Raw genomic sequence first — 19194 nt, 5'->3', positions numbered from 1 at the left:
AGGAAGCCTGAATCACAGGTGTGGAAGGTCACCCGGGTTCCACCATCTAGAAGACGGAATTAGGCCAGGACCTGGGCAGGGAGACCAGTTATACTGGGGAGATATGATGAGAGCTTGAATTACATGGGAGAAATATTTGTAAGGCAGATGGGATAACAGGACTTGATGAGTCTGTAGTGTGGAAAGGCTAGGAAAAAAAAGGAATCAAAAGAGATAGTCTGATTTCTGACTTGACAGGGCAGAAGGAGGTGTGTGTATGTGTGCGTATGTGTGTGTATGTGTATGTAGGGATGGTGACACACAAGAGAGGCTAGGAATAGGTTTGTTTTATTCCTGTTTGGGGTGGTTGGGTGGGCAGGGTTAAGTTTTTGACACGGTGAATTTGAGATGATAGCCAATATACAATTGACATTCCAGTTTGGGGGCCATTGAAGATCAAGTCTGGCAAGTCTATTAGCTGAGCGCAGCAGGTGAGGGAAATCGCGGGGAGAGGGTCCTTGCAGATTCCTGACTCAGGAAGGGTCGCGGCTCCGCGCACGTGCTCTCAGAGTCACCTTCCCCGCGCCTGTGAAGCTGCAGGGAGTTTGTCCCCAGGTCCCGCCCCTATGGGCGGGGCGAGGCAGCGTCGCCGCGAGGCCACCCGGAAGACCAAGCCGGGTAGGCACTGGCTCCATCGCCTCCAACGCCCCGGGCCGACAAGGGAAGGTGGGATGCTCTGATGGCCGGGCCTGCGGCGCTGAGCGCGGCGGCGGCTGCTCTGGTGGCCGCCCTGCTCCTGCTGCGTCGTGAGGAGCCGGGGCCGGGGGCTGGCCCCAGGTAACCCCTCCGCGTATGGGACCGAGCTTGGTCCGGTCTCCTGGCCGGGCCAGGGATACCGTGGGGGATGCCCAGTGGTGCCAGCAGCTTGTGGCACCTGGGCTCACCCTCCAGCTCGGGCCCCTTCCGATGGGTCTGCTGGCTCAGGTACGGGGGATGGCCTGGGAGCCGCGCCCCGCACGTGAGTCAGCGCTTTCCCCAGGGCCTGGACTGCGGAGAACAATATCCTCTTCCCGAGCAGATAAACAGCCCTTGTTCCTTGGGGTAAAGACGGGCAGTCCCCTGACACCCTAAGATCGGCACCTGTCGATGTTATTTCCTCAGCATGGCCGAAACAGAAGCACTGTCGAAGCTTCGAGAAGACTTCAGGATGCAGAATAAATCCGTCTTTATTTTGGGCGCCAGCGGAGAAACCGGCAGAGCGCTCTTAAAGGAAATCCTGGAGCAGGGCCTATTTTCCAAAGTCACGCTCATTGGCCGGAGGAAGCTCACCTTCAACGAGGAAGCATATAAAAATGTGGTGGGTATTTGAGCTGGGGCTCAAACGGACCCCCAGTGATTCTGCGAGGTGAACATATTTCACGCCTAAAGGCTAAATACTGCCCTGCCAGTAGTGGGGGTAGTGAGAGGCCATCAAACCTTGGCCAAGATTGGTCTGTGAGGGTCCCTCCCAGAAGTCCGACTCCTGGATTGTAGCCCAGGTGTGCCTCCCTCCCGCTCATTGTGTGTTCTTGGGCAAAGCCCTTTCCATCTGCAACTCTATAAAGCTGGATCTGAGTTGTAATGGGGGTGAGGCTGGTGAGACAGATGAGCACTGTTTTCAGGGTCATACAAGCTGGCTTCTAGAGGCAGCCCTGGTGACCTTGAGAATTTTCTCAGCCACTTTGCTGATTTTGTCAACCTGCGCACTTCACAATAATATTGTCAGGGATTCTGAAACTGCTTTGCAGAGTGAGAAAGGTCTATGGCAGTGAAAGGTGGATTATTCACTTACAAGAATTGGCCCTGCCTGACTTCCCAGACTAGTGTCTGTAAATCGAATATTCCCTTCACTCTAAGTTAAACCTTTTTTTTTTTTTTTTTTGAGACAGAGTCTCACTCTGTCGCCCAGGCTGGAGTGCAGTGGCGCGATCTCGGCTCACCGCAAGCTCAGCCTCCTAGGTTCAAGCGATTCTCCTGCCTCAGCCTCCCAAGTAGCTGGGACTACAGGCACCCACCACCACACCCGGCTAATTTTTTTTTTTTTTTTTGTATTTTTAGTAGAGACGGGGTTTCACCGTGTTAGCCAGGATGGTCTTGATCTCCTGACCTCGTCATCCGCCCGCCTCGGCCTCCCAAAGTGCTGGGATTACAATGAAACCCTATTTTTCTTTAGTGTCATAGGCAGTGCCAGAAAAATTCTTTTCAGAGTTGACGGTAAGGATGGAAACCAACATTTTATCTGAATTCCTGCATGACAGGAATTTATCATGCTTTCTTTTTAAAGTTATACAGCAAACTTCTAAGGTTAGATGGAGGTTCTTAAACTTCTGTGTGCATGAGAATTAAGGTGGGTGCTTGTTAAAAGTGCACATTCTGATTCAGAGCTATTGGTGTGGGATGTAGGAATATGCCTTTTTGTCAAGCACTCCCTGACTAATTATAATGCAGATGGTTCATGGATTGGATTGAAGGAAAGATTATCACCCCCATTTTACAGCTGGGGGGAAAAAAAAAAAAAAAGCTGTAGTGTCTGATGAATAACTTGCCCACAATTGCATGCCTAGTGTGTAGCAAGCCCAAGATTTGCAAGTAGGTCTTCTTTAAGATGCCAAACGCCATCTCTTCCCCTCACATCATACCTCAGTGGTCTCCTTGCTGGAAAGCTACACACAGTTCTTTTATTTTTCCAGAGAGAGATTATAATCGAACCTGACTTCAGAAATCTGGATCACCCCTAGTCCTCTTATAGAGACTGTGGACATATGTGTGTGTTGTTGATTTTCAATTGAGGCTGATGGCTTTTTGGTTGGAGAAAAGGAATTTGTAAAATTTGATATTAAGTGGACAGGCCTATCAGTAATGTTCTGTAACTTAGTCTTTAAATCTAGGGGGATTTTTGGTCTGTTGTTTAAATAACACGAAACTACATACAACTGTGTCCTTGCCTAGAACCAAGAAGTGGTGGACTTTGAAAAGCTGGAGGACTACGCTTCTGCCTTTCAAGGTCATGATGTTGGATTCTGTTGCCTGGGTACCACCAGAGCGAAAGCCGGCGCGGTAAGGAAGGCATATGCTCTTTTCCCTTTTTGCTGGCCAGTGATATCAAGGATTCTTTTCTTGCTCGCTCTTCTTCTTTGTGCCTGTTGCAATGCTTAAATGTGAATAAACCCTTATTAAGATTCTATATGCTGCACTAACCTTGCTATCCTTTTCATAATACTGATAAGTTCATCTTTCAGAGTAATCCTTGAGTTCAGGCCCCAGTGCTGGAGACATTGTAAATATTTACATGATTTTGCCTATTGTGAATATCGCTATCACTACATCCCCTGACTAAGGGAAACCATGATGTCTGAGTAAAACTAATTGGTTTATGCTGTTAACAATCAGCTTTTTTTCCCATTACCAAATGTTTTAAATTTGAAATGTTCTCTCTCACTTGAGTGATTTGCTCCAACCTATTTTCATGTCAAGCTTTAAACTTCTGGAATAGAACATCAGAACACAGGCACGATTCAACCAGCCTCCAGCGATGATTCAGCCTTCAGCGATGATTCAACCCCAGTGATGATTCAGTCTTTACTGACGCAAAACTCTTTTAACACACATTTTATTTTCTTTTTAATGGTGTTCTAAATTGAGTCAGCTCCTGTCCAGAAGTTATAGTTTACTGCATGGTTAGAAGTCAGAGCTGACTACATGGATTCTGGGCAAATGTTAATGCAGGTACATCTTATTTAATTTATACTTTGACTATAGTTTATGCTTCTGGCAGAATTTACATGCTGGAGCTGAACAAACTTGCACATTCTGCATATGTATCCCAGAACTTAAAGTAAAATTTAAAAATACATATTAATAAATACATAAATAAAATAGAAGTGAAAAAAGTAAATAAATAAATAAAGTCGGTTAGCCCAGGTGCAGTGGTTCATGCCTGTAATCCCAGAAAAAACAAAAACAAAACAAAAAAATATATATATATATGACTATGACTCTGCCGTGGGAACTCTCCTTAGGTTTATAAACCAGGCGCTTTCACCTGAATCATTAAGGGAGCATATAGTGAAGAACTATTCATTTATACCAACTAAGTAGTTAGATTCAGATGTATTTCTCTGGGCCTCCTTGTGATGCAAAGAGTAATTCTATGTGTGCTTTCAATCGAGATGTATTTCCATATCTTCTGCAGTTCTGCATATCTATCCTGGAACATGGCTGGGATTTGAGCTCTGTGATGGGAACTATGGATTACAGAGAAGTTTGACTTTCCCAGGAAATGGCACATTATCTCTCCTAGAAAGGGTCATGTTCCTGCTTAACAGTGGGTGCAGTCTTTTCTGTCCCAGGCACAGTCACAAGCGGTGTGCCCTCCAAAAGCATTGAAAAACTTTTGTTCCAGGACACTGCAGGTTTGTCTCAAATGCCAACCTGGTTTTGGTGGTGAGTCAGCAAAACAAAATGCTGCATTAGGCACAGAAGTGTTGATTTTCATGACATAAGGCAAATTTCATTATAGGGTGTGCCAGGGAAAAGTCTAAACTGATTTCTGTGTTCAGACTGGGTAATGCAATTTTAATCAGAGGAATTGTGTGTCTTTACTATCCAGAATTTTCTGTTTTAATGGGGTTGGTTCTCCACCTCTCAGGCTATTCAATACCTTTTGTTCTCCTTTAAAATCAATTTGGAAAGATAAAAGTAATTAACTAGTAAGCGAGAATAGACTAATGAGCCTAGATTATTCACCTAGCTTAGAAATGAATTAGGACTTAAATGATTTAAGAGGTTAGTGGTGGAAAACGAGCTGGCACTTATACCAGAAAAGTGTTTTGTTTTTGTTTTGGGGGGCTTTAAAAAAAAACAATTTGGACTAGTACAATATAAAGTTGGGAGGCTGTGATAACTTTAGCCAATATGAAAGAGGTGACAGTTCGTAAGTGGCTAAGTAATGATAGCGTTTTAAGTGGGGGTTGTAGATTTCCAAGCTCATCCCAGCTGGTGTTCTGGGTCAGCAGCTCTTTTTGTAGAAAAGAGTTTGCTGGGTGGTTTATTGTATAAGTACTACAAAGCTAGTAGCAAACCTAGTGCGCTTCACTAGGGATTTTGTAACTGGAACCCCATATATTGCCTTAGCAATATATGGGTTTCCAGCAGAGAAACTTCAAGAAATTCAGCGTTTTTGTCTCAGTATTGAGATCCTCTGAGTAGGTGGCTTATTTCCCTGTGATGTTCAGTGTATTAGTTTGCTAGGGTTGCCATAACCCAAGTAGCTTAAACAACAGAAATATATTGTCTCACAGTTCTGGAGGCTAGAAGTCTGAGATCCAGGTCTCAGCAGGCTGGTCAGTGCTCTGAGGCTGAGCCCTTGAGTTTCAAGGCTCTCTCCTTGTCTTGTAGCTGGTAGCCTTCTCTTTGTGTCTGTTTACGTGGTGTTTTCCCTGAATACCTGTGTCTATGTCCACATTTCTCCTTTTTATAAGAACACTAGCCATACTGGATTAGGGACCACCCTATTTAGTATGATCTCAACTAATTACATCTGCAACGAACTTATTTCCAAATAAGGTCATATTCTGAGGTACTGGGGGTTAGGAGTTCAACATATGCATTTTGGGGGGATATAATCCAACTCACAAAATTCAGTCTACTCAGGTTTCTATTGACACTGGGTCTAGGAAAAGGTCTATTACCTTTCTTCAGCTGTTTGGAAGACTATTTCCTTTAGCAGTAGCTGGGTAGATGCTAATTTTCCTTTTCATATTAACAGAACATAGTTGTTCAATCAATGTACTGGCTCCCTGACTTGGCCCTGATCCAGATCTACTGGATTAGAATCTCTGAATTTGGAAGCTTGGAATCTGTCTTTTTAGCAGGCTCCTTGGGAGATCCTGATGCAGTCAACCCTGTCCTTCTTGTTGAACCTGCTTTCAAGAAGCAGTGGGGTGTATTAATTCTCCTCACTTGCTGGTTTTCTGGGTACTGTGGTCCTAGACAACCTTCATCTTGCTTTACTGAGTAACTTGTTTGCTAGTGAAGATTGAAATAGTCTTTGAAAACCAGATCTGTATTATCCTGGAGTGAAGCATAAAAACTTACAGATGCCAGTGAGAATAGTTCATTTCCCCTTATTTGTATCAAAAGAAGGATTTGATTAGTGAATTCAAGGTGGTTCGATGTGGTTTCACCTTTTCATTTGTCTCTTCACCTGGTAGTAGCAGGCTCCAGAAGTCCAAGTTCCTGTTTTCTGTTGAGTGGATGATGTCATTAATGTGATTAATGTGGTTACTGGGACATTTATTAGGCATCTCATGGCCCATCTCATTAGAATCTCATGGCTTCTGATTCGAATGATCTGCTCTTCTAATTCAGAGGTTTGCACTACAGTCTGTGGGCCAAATACAGCCTGCCACCTGTTTTTGTACAGCCTGTAAGCTAAGAATATCTTTATATTTTTAAATGGTTAAAAAATTCAAAAGAATAATGTCATACCATGTGAAAATATAAAAACTTCAAATTTTAGCCTTTATACATAAAGTAGTGTTGGGACACAGCCATGCTCCTTACTTTATGTATTCTCTGTGGCTGCTTTTGTGCTATTAATATAATGGCAGAGCTATATAGTTGCAACAGAGGCCTGCAAAGCTAAAAATAGTTACTGTCTGATCCCTTACAGGAAAAGTTTGCCCACCCTTGTTCTAATCTCTGTTGTTTTATTTGATGTCTAGGAGGGGGCTTGTGAAGTGACGAGGTCCTAGCTGGTTCAAGGGACCTAGATCATAGGCCCTGTTTGGATGCCAAGTAGCTATGGAGTCTGGAGTTTGCTGGTTAGCTTTTGGAGGCCACTGCCTCCTTGTCTGTCAGAGGGAGGTGACCAGTGAACCCACTTTCCTACTACAAAATTCTTAAACATTTTTCCTTTTTTTTTGAGACAGAGTCTCATTCCATCACCCAGGCTGGAGTGCAGTTGTATGATTTCAGCTCACTGCAGCAGTGCGATTTCGGTCACTGCAGCCTCGACCTACCCAGCTCAAGCAATCCTCCCACCTCAGCCTCCAAAGCAGCTGGGACCATAGGCACGCGCCACCATGACTGGCTAATTTTTGCATTTTTTTTTTTCTGTAGAGACAGGGTTTTGCCATGCTTCCCACCCAGGGTGGTCTTGAACTCCTGGGTTCAAGTGATCTGCTTGCCTCGGCCTCCCAAGGTGCTGGGATTACCATGAGCCACTGCACCCGGCCTGCAAAATTCTTTGACTCTATGAAACACAGAAGAAAGAATGCCCCAATTGGAAAACTTTTTCAAGAACATATAGATTGACCCAGGAATCCTCACTATCTGCTTGATTTTATTTATCCAGAGGTCCTTCTCTAACCAAGATCTTTCTCCTACCATTGAACATCAAATATAGAGACGCCAGGACACAAACAAAAGGTGCCTCAGATTATACCATTTAGTGTTTGTCAGCATCTTTGTTTTCTGATCTAATTTACAGGGTTGGATTGAAAAGGGAGTGAAGGAGAAAGAACCTGAAGCAGAAATATGGCTGAGTGGGACCTTTACAGAATGATAGACCCACCCTTCTCAGAAAAAGATCCCCATGATTTACTTTTTTAGTAAATGAATTAATTTTTTAGAGACAGGGTCTCACTGTGTTGCCAAGGCTAGACTCAAATTCCTGGGATCAAGCGATCTTCCTGCCTCAGCCTGGTGAGTTGCTGGGACCACAGACCATCGTGCCTGGCCCCATGACCTTCTTAAGTCGTTTAAGTGTGCTCACTTGTCCTGTCAGTCAGCACTGAAATACTATACCTTGTTAGGATGAGTTGTTCTGAAGCCAGAGTGTTGTTTTTAGTTTTTAGGCACTGGTAAAGAAGAAATACTTAGTAGCTTTGGATTTTAGTAAGACTTAAGAGTCGTTGGAGAATTTGTTGCCTTTGATGTTGTGGAGCGTATGAGGATATCTCTACTGAGTGTAGTATACTGTGTTTATTCTTTTTGAGAGGGTGCTGGGAAAGGACTTTATAGTGGCAACTTATTTAATTAATTCCTTTTTCTAGAAGGGACTCGGATTCCTAGCTTAGAGCAGGACACACTGGCTATGGAATCATAAAGACAGAATGACATATGGATTTAATACTCTCAGAAGAGACATCTGTCCACATGGTTAGGGAAACTAAGTACAATTTTTCTAAAAATTGTGTTTCTGAGATATGAAGTAGCTTGTTTTAGTTATTTTTTCTGTTGTTTTTTAAATCAAGCTATTGGAAAACAACAAAGGGCATGAATAAGATTTTTAGAGATCGCTTCTTTCATCTGTAAATAGAATCTTCCTCACTCCAGAGAAAACTGGTGTGTGATACCTCCTAGTCAGTCATCAGGACCCACGCTTCAGTTTGATTTTTAAGTCTTTGAAAGCTGTTGACCCTTTTGCTTTTGAGTTTCATTCACCAGCTAAAAGGCCACGCCATCAGGGTGACGGAAGTGAAATTCAAAATTTAGTGTGCTTGGAAAAACGCGTATTTATAATCAGCTTGAAGGCTCAGAGGATTTGTGAAATCGTTTTGGATTAACAGCCATTGATTGCTAATAAAACAATATTTAGCTTTGTCCAGAGAACAGCAATGGAGAAAGGTATGGGCATCTTGTCAACAGGCCCCATTGAGCGGGGATGATGGGCTAAGTGTGGGGGTCTCTGCAGCAGCGTGGGTGCTCGTCCTTCAAGGAGCGGTTGTCCGTTGTTAGCGAGGCGGGTGAAAGGAAGGACGCCAGAGTCTGATGGCTGGGGTAGTATTGATGTGCCTTAGCTGACTAATCAGATTGAAAAAGTCCCATGGTATTTATGTCACTTTAATTTTCATCAAACAATTGGAGACGACAGCACTCTATTAAGGAGAGGTTGATCCAGAACTAAAGCCAAATAAATTAGGGTCTCAGTTTAATCAAATTATCCTTTTACTGGCTCTGGATTAAGTGAGAGAGACAGCGTCGGTCGGGAGACTTGTGATTGGCTGAATCTTTCCCTTATTTTTAAAGAGACGGATGAAAGAAAAAGTATTTTAACAGACGACTATAATAATCCCTCCAATCAATCTTGCTAAAACAACAACAACAACAAAAAAACTGAATTTATTTCACTAGTCAACTGTGTCATTATGTTGTGAATAACTAACCTGTCATTAAAATCAGAGTTCTGGTGAACTGGCATGAGGGGAAGAAACAGATGTGGAAGAAAAATTTAGTGTTTTAGCATCTTTCTATGTAGTTTTGGGCTGTTTCTCTTGGCACACTTTCAGCACATCTAAAGTCTCAATTTGGAGATGGCTCTGAGGGTAATCACCTCTCTTAGGATGTGCTGAGTATTAAAATTAGTTTGCTTTACACTGATTTTAAAAGCAACAGCATGAATTTGAGTCTGTATATAGACAGCTTGGCAAGTCTGTTGTTTAGGAGTGAATGTCAAAGTATACAACAAAAAGTATACAAAAGGAGATGGTGATGACTCGTGAGTAAAGAGGTAAGTTTACTTACCCATAAACTAGTTTACCCATAAACTAAGGTAGAAAAAGTAAGGCAGAAAAATAACACTGTCCTCCAGGTGGTGGATATAGTTAAAAATATACTTGTGAGTGATGGGAAAGGAGGATGAGGAAGGCTTTTATAGTAATGGTAATGTTCTATTTCTTGATCTGGGAACTGGTGGCAGAGCATGTTCAGTTAATGAAAATTTGTTGAGCTCTATACTTATGTTTACTTTTATGATACACTTCCATGCAAAGTTAAAAAATCTGCATGGGCCTATTGTTTTAAAATTGAAGTCTATATTAGTTTCTTATTGCTGCTTTAGTAAATTCCTCAAATTTAGCAGCCTAAGACAATACAAATTTATCATCTTAGAAGTCTGACATGGGTTTCCCTGAGATAAAATCAAGGTGTTGACAGAGCTGCATTCCTTTCTGGGAGGCTGTAGGAGAGAAACTATTTCCATACCTTTTTCAGCTTCTAGAGGCTGCCCCCCATTCCTTGGCCTGTGGTCCCCTACCCATCCTCAAGGCCAGCAACGTGGTAGCCAAGCCCTTCTTACGTTGCATCACTCCAACGTCCTCTTCTGCCTCGCTCTTTTACTTTTAAGGGCCCTTGTGATTACATTGGGCCCACGTGGATAATTCAGACTAATCTCTCTGTTTCAAGGTCAGCTGATTAGCACCCTAATTCTAAACACTGAATTTCTAAAACACTGAATTTCTCTTCCACATCTATTTCTACCCCTCATGCCAGTTCACTAGAACTCTGATTTTAATAATGGGTTCATTACAACAAAATTACACAGTTGACTAGTGAAATAAATTCAGTTTTGTTGTTGTTGTTGTTGTTGTTTTAGCAAGATTCATCTTGCTTCTGCCTAAATACCATTTGCGATGGAATTCCCCCTTGTCATGTAACCTTACGTATTCACAAAGATTAGGACGTGCGCATATCTGAGGGACCATTATTCTGCCTACCATAATTACGGATTAGTCATTTTCATCAGCAAGAGAGTAGGTGATGAAAAGGAACATGGGTACAGTGAAAAGAGCACTGCTCAGAGTCCGGAATCTGCAGTCTGCTCTCAGCTCTCCCACTTCCCAGCTAGCAGTTCACCCGCCCACTGGACCTTGGTTCCCCTCTACATCATGAAGGGACTGGATGTGATATTTCCTAAGGTACCTTTTAACATTCTATGAAAGATACACATCGCCCTACCAAATACGACATTTAGAATCAGTAACTACTGCGGAGCAAATTTTTAATTAAAAAAGAAATCAGGCCGGGCGTGGTGGCTCACACCTATAATCCCAGCACCTTGGAAGGCCGAGGCAGGCGGATCATCTGAGGTCAGGAGTTCAAGACCAGCCTGTCTAATGCAATGAAACCCTATTTCTACTAAAATACAAAAATTAGCCAGACACACTGGCGTGTGTCTATAATCCCAGCTACTTGGGAAGCTGAAGCAGGAGAATTGCTTGAACTCAGGAGGCAGAGGTTGTGGTGAGTGGAGCTCACGCCACTGCCCTCCAGCCTGGGCGACAGAGCAAGACTCTGTCTCAATCAATCAATCAATCAGTCAATCAATCACTGGGGCAGTAGTCCAGTCTTCAGATTTGGAATTCCTACTACTCTAAGACCTCATTCTGTAATTGTGACTACCTGTGAAGTTCAGCTTCAACAGACTTTAGACTTCTCTTTAGCTGTCTTGGGTTTGAAGATGCCAGAATTTATAGTGGTCTCAAGAGACTGTGACTCCATGGAATTCCCTTTTCTGGGTAAAGGTGCATGTTTTTCAGTTAGGCCCTGGAAGTGAGTCTATATTTTGTTATTTGTGTCATTCTCTTCCCTTCCCCTTTTATTGCCACTTAGTTCTGTTTTTTTCTGACCGGATTTACCTTTTCTCTGCTTTCATTGGATTTTTGTTCATTCATTTTTAGAGCATCTACCATATGCTGGACATGTGCTGATGCTGAGAGATGAATTAAGAAAAAAGACTCAGCCACTGCTCTCACTGGACTGAATCTAGCTAGATTGGGTGTCTCCAAACATTTTTGATCAGAGACCCATTAATAAAAAAATTTGAGGATGCATACCTTACTAATATGTGAGGTACATTGTAAAGCATACATGAAAATTGGGAATTAAATAGACTTTGTTTTCTTATTGCCTGGGGAGTGTCCTCACCCATAGTCGGAGACCCTACCACATTAGATTGACACAGAAAACAGACAGGAGTGTAAAGTTGTAAAGTTATTAAGACAAAAAAAAAAAATGTCTGGCTTAAAAGTAGTTTATCAGCCTGACCTTATTGTTTCCTTTGTTCTTTGCAGATTTGTTTGGTGTCTATGTTTCAGTGTCATTGTCCTTGTTTCCTTATTGCAGTCCAGCCTTGCTGCTAAAGCTGGTATGTCTATCCGGAGGACCAGACCTGGAGCCTTTCCCAGGGTCTAAGCCTGACTTTCATGTATTGCTTGGACACATTTTATTTAGATCTCTATCCCTCCAGGCCTCCCAGCCTGCTACCCAAGCCAAGTAGTAATCTTGAAGATGAACTTGCTGCTTTTTGGAAATAACTCATGTTCTTTTCCCCTTTAGGAGGGATTTGTTCGTGTTGACCGAGATTATGTGCTGAAGTCTGCAGAGCTGGCAAAAGCTGGAGGGTGCAAACATTTCAACTTGGTATCCTCTAAAGGAGCTGATAAATCAAGCAATTTTTTATATCTACAAGTTAAGGTTTGTGCAAGTTTCTGTCTTTCATACACTTTGGAGAAGCCTACCTATTTGGCAGTACTAAAGAATATAAAATATTATATAATACAAAAAACATCAATACATCACATTATGCATTTGTATGGCTATGGGACTGCAGGAATATATTTAGTAAACAGGAATGATTTGAAAAATAATTTCCAATGTCTTCCTCTCTATTAATTATCCAGCAATAAATGGAATGAGATATGGTGTCTCCAGCCTTGACTGTCAGCATGGCAACTTAGCATTGGAAGAGACTTGGAGGCAGTGATTCTTAAACTTTTCTGTCAGTTTCTCCAATGATTGAGAGGAAAGAAGAGCTTTTATTTGTCTAGAGATTTGGAGACATCTATCCTGAAGCAGTATTCTAGTTACAAGACTGGAGTGCAGTGGCATGATCTTGGCTCACTGCAGCCTCTTTCCCCCCAAGTAGCTGGGACTACAGGCATGAGCCACCTGCTTGGCTAATTTTTGTATTTTTGGTAGAGATGGGGTTTCGCCATGTTGCCCAGGCTGGTCTTAAGTTCAAGCAATCTACCCATCTCAGCCTCCCAAAGTGCTGGGATTATAGGCGGGAGCCACTGCGTCTGGCCTCAACTTTCTTAAAAGTCTTACGTTTTCTCTTTTAAAAATTTATGCACATTTTGCTATTCTTAGTGCTATACATATCCCTGTTTATTTTAATTTAAAAGATTTCTATTAACCTACCTTTGAGTTAAATTGATGCTGCTGGAAGATAGGCATGGCTTTGTCTTTGTGTGCCTCCAGTGCACCTCAGGTGCCCACAGTTTAAGCGGCAGAGCCACAGAGGTCATTCAGTCATAGACTTTTCCTATGTGAAGTCCCTTTACAGAAGTTCCTCTCGCTTCTGCTTAAATATCTCCAGCACTACAGAGATTACTATCTTATTAGCCAACTTTTTCTATTTTGGGTCAGATCTACTTGCCCAAAAGTCTATACCTTGAAGTGAAATTTATTGCTATGTAAATGCTAATTGTTATCAGTTCTGCCTTTTAAAATAACCAAAACAAGTCCAGTCTTTCTTTTGCATTGTAGTTTTTAAGACGTTTGGAGATTATGGCCTCCTTAATCGTATGTTTCCCAGGCATCACACCTTTAAGTCCTTGCACCATTCTTTATAGGTTCCTGTGTCTAGCTCCTTCATGACTGCATCACTTTGCTGAGGGTGAACTTTGCAGTGATATTATACTGGAACTACAGTGGGAGTACTATTCACGCTCTGGACACTATGTGTTTTTAAAAATAAGATATAAGATTGTTACTATTTTACCAAACATCCTTATTATGTTGTTGGCCCATGATCAGCCTGTAATAATAAAAATTTCCAGATTTTTTTCACATGGCTAATAGCTGAGCCATATCTCACCTATCCTAAAATAGTATTTTGAACCAGATGAAGATCAGTGAGCCACCAATGAAATTACATGAAGAATGGAAAAGTTTCCACTTAATTGTCAGAGTTTAGAACAATTCTTAAAAGGAAAAAAGTCTGGTTTTCTTTTTTTTAGAATCAGTCTTGCTCTGTCACCCAGGTTGAAGTTCAGTGGCATGGTCACAGATCACTACAACCTCAAATTCCTGGGTTCAAGCGATCTCCAGTCTAAACCTCCCGAGTAGCTGGGACTACAGGCATGAGGCACCAGGCCCAACTTGTTTTTCAAAATACTGATACATGTGGGTTCTGAGAAAGGTTACCAAATAGGATTTTTGCTCTCATTAGCAAGATCAACATTTATACCTTTTAGAAAAGAAAATATACGTAAGATATTTCCTCGTTGTTAAAGATAAAGGCATTACTACTGACTCATTGGGTTATAATAATGATTTAACCAGATTTTTAAAAAAATAGCTAACATTAAATGATCCAGGCAGTGTTCTGAGGGCTTTTATGTGCATTTGTGTGGAAACAGGTACTGTGATATTAAGACCACCAGCTGTTGACTGGGCATGGTGGCTCACGCCTGTAATTCCAACACTTTGGGAGGCCGAAATGGGAAGATCACTTGAGGCTGAGAGTTTGAAACCAGTCTGGGAAACATGGCAAAACCCTGTCTGTACTAAAAATACAAAAATTAACGGGCACAGTGGCGTACGCCTTTAATCCCAGCTACTCGGGAGGCTGAGGCAGGAGAATTGCGTGAACCCAGGAGGCAGAAGCTGCAGTGAACCGAGATCACATCACTGCACTCCAGCATGGGGACAGAGTGAGACTCTGTCTCAAAAACAAAACAAAACAAAAATAACAACAAAAAGAACACCAGCTGTTAAGCGGCAAAGCTAGAGTTTGAACTGAGGCTGTATGATTCCAAGGCCTATGCCGCTAGCCATTATGTAATGAATAGCCTTTGTCACTAATACGTGCAAAAGGGACCCAGCAGAGATTGGACCATGACAGAGCCTCAGCAAATATTAAGGCCAATACAACAGAAAGACACTTCTGATTTCTCTGCAATTGGCCTGTATTACCTGCAGTCTGGGATTATGAATTAGATTAATAAAGGGCAGAAATGACAACCAAATGATCCGGCCCAGAATGACGCTGAACAATATGTAATTGCTTTTACAATTTGGAAAGATTATCTTTCCGAAATAATCCTTCAACTACTGTGTATAACATTCCTAGTATTTATTGCTTATTTTCTCAGTCTCCATGTGTGTATGAACTTCCCGCTCCCACCCAATTTTAGAAACTCCTTTATTCTTTAGGAACATTTATTCTACTCAATGACGTTTCCATTGCATTCATTCATGGTGGGCCAGCTCTGGGGGCCTGGATCAATCATGTGCTTTATGGGCACTCTGCTGGTGCTGTGGGGAGACGTGTCAGGATGTGGAGCCCAGAGTACTGGATGGGTTTCATGTCCTCTGTTCTCAGGGTTGATAAGCTTTGGTTTCCTCATCTGTTCAGGGTGAAGGTACACTTTCCAGACATGTGACATTTTATTATTGGGTATCATCCTTGACCTCAAGGAGTTTGTAATCTGCTTATACTGGGAGAGTCCCAAAGACACCACCAAGTTTGGTAATTCACTAGAAAGTTTCACAGGACTCAGGATATAGTCATACACGCAGCTAAAACTTATCTCATTGAAAGGATATAGAGCAAAATCTGCAAAGGGAAAAGGTGTGTAGGGTGAAGTCTGGAGGAAAGGAGGTACAAGCTTCCAAGAGGCCTCCCCATACAGCTTGCACAGGATGTGCTTAATTTCTCCAGCGATGAATGTTTTCTGCCAGAGAAACTCATCTGAACCTAGGAATGCAGGGTTTTTATGGGAGCCAGTTACATAGGCACATTGGCCTAGCAAAATTGCAGCCCTCCAGAAGAAAGGCAAGTTTTCAGGATAAACCACATTGTTTGTACAGACAGTTTAGGCATAGTACATTACCCTTATCAGATAGGGAATGGTGGAAACACACCCAAAATCCAAGTTTACAAGCACAAGCCAGGGGCCAACCTTGCAACAGGCCTTTCTAAGGATAGCAGTCTCAGCCTGCTATGGTATCTCTTTTAGGCACATTGCTAATAGAGACAAAACAAATCTTTTAAAAAGCTAAGAAATGTGTGTCCACATAAAAACTTGTGTATGAGTATGACTGTTCATAGCAGCATTATTTACAATGGCCAAAGAATGGGAACAACCTAGATGGCCATCGACTGATGAATAGATGAATAAAATGAGATATATTCATGCAATAGAATATTATTCAGCTATAAAAAGAAATGATACACACTACAACATGGGTGAACCTTGAAAATATTATGCTAAGTGTGAGGAAACAGTCACAAAAGGCCATAACTTACATGATTCCATTTATATGAAATGCCCAGAATAGGCAAATCCATGGAGATAGAAGGTAGACTAGTGGTCGACTAGGTCCCCAGAGAATAGGGTATGGGGAGTGACTGCTAATGATATGGGATTTCTTTTCAGGGTGATGAAATATTTTAAAACTTAGATTGTGATGAAGGTTGCACAGTTCTGTGTATATACTAAAAACCACCTATTAAAAAAAAAGAATGGCCAAGCGCGGTGGCTTACGCCTGTAATTCCAGCACTTTGGGAGGCTTAGGCGGGTGGATCACTTGAGGTCTGGAGTTCGAGACCAGCCTGGCCAACATGGTGAAACCCCATCACTACTAAAAATACAAAAATTAGCCAGGCATAATGGTGGATGCCTGTAATCCCAGCTACTCAGGAGGCTGAGGCAGGAGAATCGCTTGAACAAGGGAGGTGGAGGTTGCAGTGAGACGAGATCACACCCTTGCACTCCAGCCTGGGCAACATGGTGAGACTCCATCACAAAATAAATACATTAATTAATTAATTAATTAATTTAAAAATTAAAAAAAAAAAGAAAAAGATATTTAAAAACAGCTACTTAAACGTCTGCGATGAGACAGGTTAAGTGCCAGTTAGGTGGTACACATAGGCCAAGAAGGAGGCATGCATGACTGTGTGGTAGTTCACAGGCCTTTGGAAGTGCCTGTGGGCTGAGCTCCTCAGGCACTTTGTTTCCAGAGATGCCTGCCATGAAAATGCATGCTTTATTTAACAAATTAGGTTTAAAGCATCATCTAGATATAATCTGTCTTGAAATTTTGTGGGGTTTAAGAAGTGAGTAATATAGTGGGTCTATGGTTTTCTGACCCACTGGAACTACCTATAAACCAAAAAAAGGTTAGTGTCTGCCAGCATGCAACATGAATTCTGGACTAAAGAGAGGATATTCTTTTATGGTTGTACTAACATATTACTTACCCTTTCTGAATCTGTTTTAATATTAATAAAGTGAGAGGATTGACTATACAGCCATTCACTCATTTAGTGGATCTTTTAAATGCAAGACTACATATCAGGATTAAATGATCTCTTCCTTAATTTCCCAGACTCCTTGGAACCTAAAATTCTAGATAAGGATATTTTGAGTATTGAGACCTGCAAAAGCAGATTACCTTCAAAACCACAAATTAGTCTTAAACTTCACACAGGTGAGCTGGTCTTGATTAAATATTAAAAATGTGGTTTTTCTTAATAGGGAGAAGTGGAAGCCAAGATTGAAGAATTAAAATTTGATCGTTACTCTGTATTTAGGCCTGGGTAAGTATAGTATTTATACTGAATGAGAGTATGCCACTGTAGGTTAATCCCTAGATGCTAATTTTTCATTTGGAAAGGCTGACAACTGAAATATCTAAGATATGAAAGACATTGGCTAGAGGTGTATTGCTTCTCTGAAGGACACACCTTTTTGCTTAGAAAGAAAGGGTAGATGTTGGGGCCTGCTCCAGAATAGTCCAGAACTTCCTAGACAGCATTTGCTGCCTTCTTAAATCCTCTTCATGCACCAAATAAAACATTAAATCTACTCTATTAGTCTGCTCGGGTTGCTATAACAGGATACCACACAGGTTGGGTGGCTTAAACAACAGAAATGTATTTTCACACAGTCTGAAGATTGGAAGTCCAAGATCAAGGTGCCGTCAGGGTTGGTGTCTGGTGAGGCCTCTTTTCCTGGCTGGCAGACAGCCCACCTTCTGGCAGTGTCCTCACATGGCCTTTCTTCTTTATGTATGCAGAGAGAGAGACCTCTGATGTCTCTTCCTCTTATGAGGACCCCAGTCCCATCACACTAGTCCTGTTCCATCCTTAAGACCTCATTTAACCTTAATTACTTCCCTTAGTGCCTTATCTTCAAATAGAGACACATTGGGGGTTAGGGCTTCAACATTAGAATTTTGAGGGGATATAGTTTGGTCCATAATGCCCACTGTGGTCTCAGTGCAATTTACCACCTCTTCCTCTGCTTTTCTTTCTTTTTTTTTTTATTTTTATTTTAGAGTTCTGTTATGTGATAGGCAAGAGTCTCGCCCAGGTGAATGGTTGGTTAGAAAGTTCTTTGGCTCCTTACCAGAATCTTGGGCTAGTGGGCAATCTGTGCCCTTGGTGACTGTGGTTAGAGCAATGCTGAACAATGTGGTGAGACCAAGCGACAAGCAGATGGAACTGCTGGAGAACAAGGCCATCCATGACCTGGGGAAAGCACATGGCTCTCTCAAGCCATGACCACACAGGAGAAATGGTTTTTATTGTCAGTCTTAACACCCATCACCAAATCAGTAATTTCAGGGTCTAAAAAAAGTCCGCATATTTTAGCTTTGTTGTTTTACTATCCTCAGGCATCCATTCCAATCAAGAAATGATGGTGCTCTGAATCAGTGGTTCAGAGCCTGGTTATACATATAGATCCTCAGCGAGCTTTGGAAAAATAAAGATGTTAGCCGTATCTCAAACTTGAATCAAAATTTCTGGGGTGTGGGCAGAATAATCTGTAATTTTCTTTGTTTATACTGCCCCTGATGCCACTGGTTCTGATGCCACTGGTTGGGGGGCCTGCTTTGAAATGCTTGTCTGCAGAGTCACAGCAGCCGGGAAAACCTTGTGACCATGCAAATGAGCTCTGCTCTAAAATTGTTGACATTCACGTCTCTGAGTTACAAAAGTGCTAATTCACTACATGTAATTGTGTAAGTAAACATTGTGCCTTTACTACTTCTTTATGTAATAGAAATTATATACCTAAGCTTATATAATACATGGGGAGGATTAAATAAAGGAATAAAGATAAATTGACAACTCCTGGGTGCCTCTTAGATTGCTTGAAAATGCCCATGTAGTAGTGGTAATATGCAGCATTTCAGCCTGTGGGGTGATATAACAGCAGCTAATATTTACCAAATGCTTGCTAAGTACTAGTCTTTACATGTATTATCTGTGATTTAAACCCCTTATAAACCATCCTTATAAAGTGATACTATCATGATCTTCATATCTTAGATGGGGAAATGAGATTACTGTGGTTAAGTGCCTTGCTCAAGAG

The 19194-nt window shown here is 41.8% G+C and overlaps 1 protein-coding gene across 3 annotated transcripts; it reads left to right on the top strand.

Moving 5' to 3' along the window:
- Nucleotides 1-621: 621 nt before the first annotated feature.
- On the top strand, nucleotides 622-18954 carry HTATIP2 (HIV-1 Tat interactive protein 2). Of its 3 annotated transcripts, none has more exons than XM_015114635.3 (6): nucleotides 622-657; nucleotides 1141-1336; nucleotides 2968-3075; nucleotides 12139-12276; nucleotides 17353-17414; nucleotides 18155-18954. In XM_015114635.3, exons 2-6 carry the CDS (start codon nucleotides 1142-1144, stop codon nucleotides 18378-18380), a joined length of 729 nt encoding a protein of 242 aa, XP_014970121.1. In that variant the 5' UTR covers nucleotides 622-657; nucleotide 1141; the 3' UTR covers nucleotides 18381-18954. The 3 variants fall into 3 exon arrangements, with proteins under 3 accessions (XP_014970121.1, XP_014970122.1, XP_001093563.3); XM_015114636.3 differs by having other exon boundaries at nucleotides 622-705; XM_001093563.5 differs by having other exon boundaries at nucleotides 622-816.
- The last annotated feature ends 240 nt before the right edge of the window (nucleotides 18955-19194 follow it).

This window comes from Macaca mulatta, chromosome 14 (genome assembly GCF_049350105.2).
Source record: "Macaca mulatta isolate MMU2019108-1 chromosome 14, T2T-MMU8v2.0, whole genome shotgun sequence".
In the NCBI taxonomy this organism is placed as follows: domain Eukaryota; kingdom Metazoa; phylum Chordata; class Mammalia; order Primates; family Cercopithecidae; genus Macaca; species Macaca mulatta.
The sequence above is the reverse complement of the archived record's forward strand: the minus strand, read 5'-3'. Positions and strand labels throughout refer to the sequence as shown.

What these genes read in the sequence shown, in the direction of transcription:
- HTATIP2 (XM_001093563.5), top strand. Translation starts at nt 719, where the DNA reads ATGGCCGGGCCTGCGGCGCTGAGCGCGGCGGCGGCTGCTCTGGTGGCC. An exon ending in AGGAAGCATATAAAAATGTG is followed by an intron (nt 1,337 to 2,967) that starts GTGGGTATTTGA and finishes GTCCTTGCCTAG; the next exon opens with AACCAAGAAGTGGTGGACTT. An exon ending in TACTCTGTATTTAGGCCTGG is followed by an intron (nt 17,415 to 18,154) that starts GTAAGTATAGTA and finishes TTTTTATTTTAG; the next exon opens with AGTTCTGTTATGTGATAGGC.